Here is a 7,493-nt window from a genome sequence, read left to right as displayed (position 1 = left end):
GCAACAGGAAACTGGACATCGGGGGAGAAGCTGCATGTTCAAAAAGTCCGTTGGTTTTTCTCTCATAGTTGAGCGCACGCGACGGTTCCTCCTCAACGAAACAAAACAACAAAAAAATGTAAAAAAAAAAAAAAAAAAAAGAGGAAAGAAAAACTTTCAGCCACGGACTTGACGCGTAAAAAAGTGGCGACTCCTCATTTCCGCTGTCAAAAAAAAAATGTGCCCGCGGTCCGGCTTGTGTCAAGCTCGTGCCGAGTCGGAGTGAATTCACGAAATCGCTTCCGGCTCCGCCTTTTCAAAATAAGAGACGCGCGCGTTAAGTAAGCAACAAGCGCCGGCCACTTGGACAAACGACCCCTATGCACAAACAAAGTATTTAGATATTCTAAAAGTAGACCTAGCAATGGCAATTTAAGATATATATTTTGTATTAATAATCTGTATCTTCCTTCTGCAAGTATATGCAGTAGCACCTAGAAGCACCTTAGTAGCACTTAAATGGCACTTATAGCACTTTGTAGTTTAACTTTGTTGAAGAAATTGTACTTTCTCGATTCTTGTTGTTCTGAGTTTGTACTCATGGATGAATGCACTTATTGTAAGTCGCTTTGGATAAAAGTGTCAGCTAAATGAAATGTAAATGTATAAGTAGTGAGGTCAAAAGTACAATATTGGCCTCCACCACAACTACACAACAGAACTGTACTTAAGTAAAATACTTGAGTAAAATTGTCTGTTGAAAGTAAAAGTCCTGCATTAAAAATTTTAATGTACTCAACATGCGTACATTTATATTCATCACACTTTAATATTATTATTACTGATGCATTAACATGCGATCAGCATTCTTTTTTTATTGGTAGTAGGCATCAATCAGACATTTACAGATGTTTTTCAGACAATTGGCTTTTTTGATGATGCTCATATTAGTTATACCCATATATAACAAGGGGTGAAAACAGAATAAACAACAAAAAGAAACAGAATGAAACAAAGAACAAAAAGAAAACCATGAATAACTAATGATTGATCTGTTCTCTATTTCATTGATTTATGAAAATAAAATCAGGTCTATGGGGTGTTACGTATGTAACCCATTTTTTCCAATAGCCAATCAGCATCTAACGATCTAACTGTGTGGTTTAATTTACTGTCCAACAATGCATGCCTTTTATTTAAAGTGCTCGTCCTCTTTCAAATCTTCCTCTCAGTAACTTGTAACTGTGAGCTGCCAAATGAATGAAATGCACATGTAAACGTAAATGTGTTTAATTACATTGGACCCACTGACCCCTTATGTGTGACTATTTTGTTCAATACAAATCTTTATATGAGTTTTCCCCACATTGCACATTCTGACACAGATCAGATTTCACAGACCATTAATAAATGTTGTATTTTTATTTGAAAAAGGCAAAAATCATGCGTTCTTTTTGCTCTTAATGTCCTGCCACTTGAGAAGCTCAACAATGGCTAATTGGCTTTCTTGGAAGTTGAATGTTCTTTGCCCTTATTTTTTTGTTGTTGTCTCTTTTGGCAACCAAATCTCTTTCTAATGTAATAAATTATCTGGGAAACATTTTTACATTTCATTTAGCTGACCCTTTTTTCAAAGCGACTTACAATAAGTGCATTCAACCATGAGTACAAACTCAGAACAACAAGAATCAAGAAAGTACAATTTCTTCAATAAAGTTAAACTACAAAGTGCTATCAGTAATTCTGTGGTTCTGGTGTTCAGCTAAACATGAATAGTCTCTTAGTGAACTGGGGAGGGGTAGCTAATTCAGCTTAATTATTTAATATAGAAGTTAATGATAAGTGTGTGCAAAACAATATGCCCATGATGTCACATATGCACACTCAGTTGACAGTTTAATAGGTACACCGAGCTAAAACTAATACAGTCTTGAAGTGGAAAATAGTGTATAACACAAATACCCCTCTTTATTATGCAACACATTTCAGCAGCACAAACTTACAGCTTCCAAAAATGACCGTGAGACACTTTTCGGTCTCTTTTGGAGCGTGTCAGTGTTTGAACGTGCGCTCTTATGTTGAAATTATCACGACCGGAAGTAGCTTCCCCGTTCCGCTCTCTGCAGCCGGCAGCCCCCTTATGGTCAAGTACAGTACAGTGCGTGAAAGATGCGCGAGCACGTCCGAAATCCGTCCTGAATTCAGACGCGATACGTTCTGTCGCCTATTTCTGGACTTTAAAGTGCTTATTACATAAGAAGAAAGATGTAATACTCGCCGTTTAAAGTTGTATTGTTGTTGTTGTTGTTGTAAGGATTTTGTTTTGCACAGCGCCCCCTGGTGAGAGTTGAGCCGAATAGCACCAAGAATGTGTGTGTGGTTTCATGACGCCTCGGTGAACTTGGGGGACCATCGTCCGTGGAGGAATGTTAGTGCAGCACTTAAAGGAACAGCGTGCAGCTTTTAAGGGCAGCAACGGAATAAAATATTAAGAAGTGTGTGTTCTTCTGCAATTTCTAATACAGGAATGTATTATCTTCAGGGTTCGTACGCTCATGGAAAACCTGGAAAAGTCATGGAATTTTAAAATGGTTATTTCCAGGCCTGGAAAAGTCCTTGAAATGTGTTATATTCATGTGTTCATGTCGTTCATTTACAGTTTGAAATAATTAATATGCTTTTAAAAGAAAGACTCTGAAAATATAAGCAGGCGTACATCTATAAATCTATATGTATATCTATGAATGTTTATTATCTTAATCAAACTATTGTCTCTCATTCATTTGTGTCATTTAAGGTATACTGTATGCTTTGGAATTCTCATTGTTAGTTTAAATACTACACTTTCAGAGATTTCACAAAATGTTTGGTCATGGAAATCTATTGGTCAAAATGTGCATGAACCTTATCTTCTTTAGTGCAGTGGAAAATAATGATGTTCACAATCCAGTCATATCAATCAGTCAATTGTCTGTTCTGCGTAATGAGTGCTACTTAATCAATGAGTAAGTTGTATTTTGCTAATAGTACTCGAGTGAGATTGTGAATGCAGGACTTTTACTTGTAACCACGTATTTCAATATTGTCACACTGCTACTTAAATTAAAAATCAAGCACTGCTTCACTACTACCCATCTGTACTTGGCTCTATAACGTAATGCATAATGAAAGAATACAAAATAAAAACATATCTGACACCCTAGCATAGCAACTTTATTATAAAGACAATTTAAACTCAAGTACTCAGATCAGCAATGGAATATCAGAAAACTGTTCACACGCTGTTAATTAAGTGGTTTACAGAAAATGTTTCGTTCACAAACATCATGTCATCAAGGTACCATATCAGGACAATGTGTTCAATATTATATATATTTTTTTTAAACAAATTTCATCGCGTACTATGACATTGGAAAATGTGTACTACAATCGTGGAAGTCAATGGAGGAAAAACAAGTTGATTTGTGCATTTTAGTTTGCATTCCTCATTTGGCACACTTGACTTGAGACCAGCCTTCATATGGTTCATTTGACACATTCACAAATTCCAAATAATATAAATTTATATATATATATATATATATATATATATTATCAGTAAAAACAACAGACCCTTATCATCTGTAATTACTCAAATGGTCATCTGGAGTTAATAAAATTGGCACAACAACAACAATCATCATTTTAGTTAATACATGTCAAGAGCACATCGGCTCGACAACCGCCCCAATCCACACTGATCACTCCTTCCCACAGCTGTCTCCGTACAAACCATGTGTGTATAACAGCGTGATCGTGCTGTGCAATGATGCAGACTGAAGGAACAGCGCCATTGTCAGGAAGGAAGGAAGGAAGTTCAGTAACTCTCTCACTGCTATAGTCCTATGGGAATGGTTGCAAGTGTAATAACAACAAACTTAGAAAGACAACATATGGCACATACAAAATAAAAATAAAACAGAATGTGATTGGATAAAGAAAAACAGAAGTAGTATAGTGACAGCATGAGCACACTTTTTTTTGAAAGGCCCATTTTGCAGACTGCTGGTGTACATTTTCCAACATGGGACAGTTAAATATGGATCCACACACACACCAAAGGGGTTAGATGCTCATAGACAGTAAAGGCCTCCGCTCAGTTACACTCACTCAATAAAACCTCCCAAATCAGCTGTAACCGAACAAACAGCACGACGAAATCAGGAGGGTCCGACTCGTACGTTGGGACTTTATCGGACAAGTTTATGGAGACGCGCCCTACTTTTTCACGAGCGATGCGAGAGTCCAAAGAGAGCCGAGTGACGGGGTCCTCTTGTGACACAGCATCATCTGGCCGCCGGCTAAAAGGTAGCTAAAAATACCAGCGCACCGCTCCGAGCGAGACATCCAGCGCCGGGATGCTCTAACCTTAGCAACCGCAAGGTCGCCGGGGTGAGACGTTCATGTGTATTTCATTTGCATAGAACACAAAAACACCGTCGCAATCCCCGTCGTGGAATCAGATTATTTATTTATTTTTGCCTTTCTTTGGACGCTTAGCACCGTAGTTTGTATACAGAAACACGGATTGAATCAAGGTTGCTACAGTTTGAAACAGAGCTGACCCCCAAAGGCGACTGAAGAAAAGGCAGAAGAAATCTTGAACATTGGCAAATATAACAGAACGGCAAATTTTTTTCTGAATTGCAGGTACGAAGACAAGAGCGGTCGACGCCACACCTGTTAGAAAGGGCTGACGCTGTTAATAAAGTATTAGCATCTTAATTAATTACTTTGTGCTTGCAAATGACACTGGAAAATGTGGAAAAGAGGATAATGTCTTGGATTGTACAACGGATAGTGTGAATGTTTAAGACGTATTGATTCCCTTGTGCCAGACAAGATCTGGAATCAATAGATTTGATTGGCGATAAGACTGCAGTTCGCAAAGAAGTCTCCCTTTTGTCGCCCGCCTGTTGGTTTCAGAGCGGTGGAATGCTGCAGAATGATCAGAAAGGAATGGAACAGTGGAGAGAAATAAAAAAAGAAGAAGAGATAATCCAGCTCTGTGAGGTCACTGGCTCTGCAGCCACTGTGTTCTCAGCTCCTCCACCTCCCTGCCGTACCACTCGTGGAGTTTGGAGAAGCAGACGGTGCCGGGGGAGACGGGGCTTTCCAGAGACGCTCCTCTTCTCCTGGGCGGCACCGGCGGGGCCTTAGCCCCGTTGGCCCCGTGGCTATTCCCAGGGTCCGCGCAAGCCTCCCAGGCCACGCAGGACGCTCCCTCAGCGGAGCCGTTGACTAAGGCGCCGGGCGGCTTACACCACGCGACGCCGTTCTCCTTGGAGCGATCAGAGGGGAGCTGCGCCTCATCCTGGAGGCCCCTCTGGGCCGCAGAAGGGGCACTCGATGATGACGACGATGATGATGACGACGAGGACAAGGAAGAAGAGGACGCCCCGGACCTGGACCGGGCCACCTGGTACCGCCTGGAGGACTTCCCTCCAACCCCGACCCCCTGGATCTCCTCCAGCTGCCTCTCCAGCTCCTTCACCACCAGCCGCATGTAGTCGAAGCTGGCCCGCGACAGCGCCTTCACCCACGACTCCATGGCCACTTGGCTGTCGGCGGCCATCTTGTACACCCGCGCCTTGGCGCAGTCGAACTTGACGGCGAAGGCGAACTCCTCGGCCGACTCGCACAGCTCCACGGTGCACCCCTCCAGGACGATGACGCCGACGGGCTCGCGGGCGTCGCGCTCCTCGAAGTAGAAGAGCATGTTGCCCTTCAGCACGAACCAGCGCCGGTGATACGCCGTGTTGCGCTCGCCCTTTTTGAACAGGAAGCCCGTCTTGTCCGGCGGCGAGTCGCAGGTGGCGTAGTGCGCCACACTGCGTTCGTTCAGCTTCATCGTCGTCTCCTCCTCTTCCTCCTCGGTGGATGTTGTGGTTTCTTTTACCTGAAGAACATTGTAAAAGACTGAGGTCATCCCAGAGTTTGGCTGACAGGGGAGAAAAAAAAGCTGCAGACGCTGCTACCTGACTGCAACCTTTAAGTTTATTGGCATGGGTTATAATGGGTAATAAACAGGAAGCGAGACATTAATGTTCACTGGGCCAACAGTCTGTTTGCTCGTCTCTTGTTTAAACAAATAGGAGGAACTGGATCAGCAAACAAGAGTGTTTTGCACCTTGGAAACTTTGGAGGGGCCAAGCAGACTTTCCACCCCCCCCCCCCCCCCCCCCCCCCCCACACACACACACACACACACACACACACACACACACACACACACACACACACACACACACACACACACCCCTCCATGTAGAACAACTCATCCAACGTGTTGGACATTTGGTTATTTACGTACTTACTCGTTTATCTCGTATCCCTCCGCCATCCACCAGCGTCCTCCCATCAGAGATGGAGATCCCGGCTCAACATGTCTCCATCTTCTTCTTTTTTTAACCCTCTATTCCGAATGACGGGCTGTGGGGGTAAAGACACACACAAAAAGACGTTATACTCACTTAGCTAGCTTGTTTTATTCTCTTCCACACGACTAAAAACGACGGCCAAGTGAGAGGTCTCGACGGACCGTTCGTCTCAGACATGAGAGCTGCTTCTTCTTCTTCTTCTTCTTCTTCTTCTTCTTCTTCGTCTTCGTCTTCTTTCCACCTCTGTTCGGACCAATGATTCAGCCTCCAGTGGTATCGGTCACACGCTTTTGACGCATCAGCGCTTTTACGGGAATTCTTCTCGGGACACGTCCGTAAACGTCCAACGTCTCTGCGCCAACTAGCTAGCTTAACGCGTTTCGTGAATACAAATGAGCATCTAGCGTCAGCGGGGTTTTTTTCAGCACTAGCTCGCGCTCACAGCCGTTTGTTCATGACAGCATTATGTTAACTGGCTTTGTTTACCTGAACGCCTTCTCATGTCGGGCGGATAATCTCCCCGTTGTTTATTATTGTTTCCCCCCGCCCACTGTTTTATCTCTCTTCCTACTTTCTTTCCTGTTTCTTCCCGTTCACGTGACCAAAGAGTGACAACATGTTGTGTTACGCGGACAGTTCGACCGGGCGGGGTTTGCTTTACCGCTCATCCGCCGTGTTGATGAAACGTTCGTTCTCCGGGTGAGCGGGTAAATAAAACACGCGCACCCCGTCTGTGTCCTTGGAGAGGTGGCATTTGGACGGCGGCTCGCTGCCTAATTTGCATGTGATGACCGCCGTCCGTCAAAGCCAATGCGGACGTTGTACAACTTATTAATTATTCAAAATAATGTAATACATATTTATATTGACACAGCACACCTTGCAGCAACTAATACAATAAGCACTGATATATTTATAATTTGAGTAATAGTTGAAGAGCTGAACATATTCTTGATCATCAGAAAATTCCTGCTTCTATCGATGTATTGGTGTTTTTTTTTTAAAGAAAAAACAACTAATAAACATCATTTTGTGATTGCAAACTTAATATTTTGGGAATTGTGGAGATCTGTACAAGTTTACGTTTTTGTTCAT

The 7,493-nt window shown here is 42.8% G+C and overlaps 1 protein-coding gene across 2 annotated transcripts; it reads right to left on the bottom strand.

Annotated features, from left to right (window-relative positions):
* Positions 1-3,224: 3,224 nt before the first annotated feature.
* Positions 3,225-6,971, bottom strand: LOC306740583 (sesquipedalian-1-like). 2 transcript variants are annotated; one of them, XM_079222799.1, is made up of 3 exons: positions 6,560-6,971; positions 6,332-6,450; positions 3,225-5,917 (listed from the first exon to the last, which is right to left on the bottom strand). In XM_079222799.1, exon 3 carries the CDS (start codon positions 5,867-5,869, stop codon positions 5,033-5,035), a length of 837 nt encoding a protein of 278 aa, XP_079078925.1. In that variant the 5' UTR covers positions 5,870-5,917; positions 6,332-6,450; positions 6,560-6,971; the 3' UTR covers positions 3,225-5,032. The 2 variants fall into 2 exon arrangements, with proteins under 2 accessions (XP_079078925.1, XP_079078924.1); XM_079222798.1 differs by having other exon boundaries at positions 6,336-6,450.
* Between the last annotated feature and the right edge of the window lie 522 nt (positions 6,972-7,493).

The sequence above is a fragment of the Taurulus bubalis genome (assembly GCF_910589615.1).
Source record: "Taurulus bubalis genome assembly, chromosome: 8".
NCBI classification, from domain to species: domain Eukaryota; kingdom Metazoa; phylum Chordata; class Actinopteri; order Perciformes; family Cottidae; genus Taurulus; species Taurulus bubalis.
The sequence above is the reverse complement of the archived record's forward strand: the minus strand, read 5'-3'. Positions and strand labels throughout refer to the sequence as shown.

Coding starts and splice junctions, on each gene's coding strand:
- LOC306740583 (XM_079222799.1), bottom strand. CDS start 5,869: ATGAAGCTGAACGAACGCAGTGTGGCGCACTACGCCACCTGCGACTCG.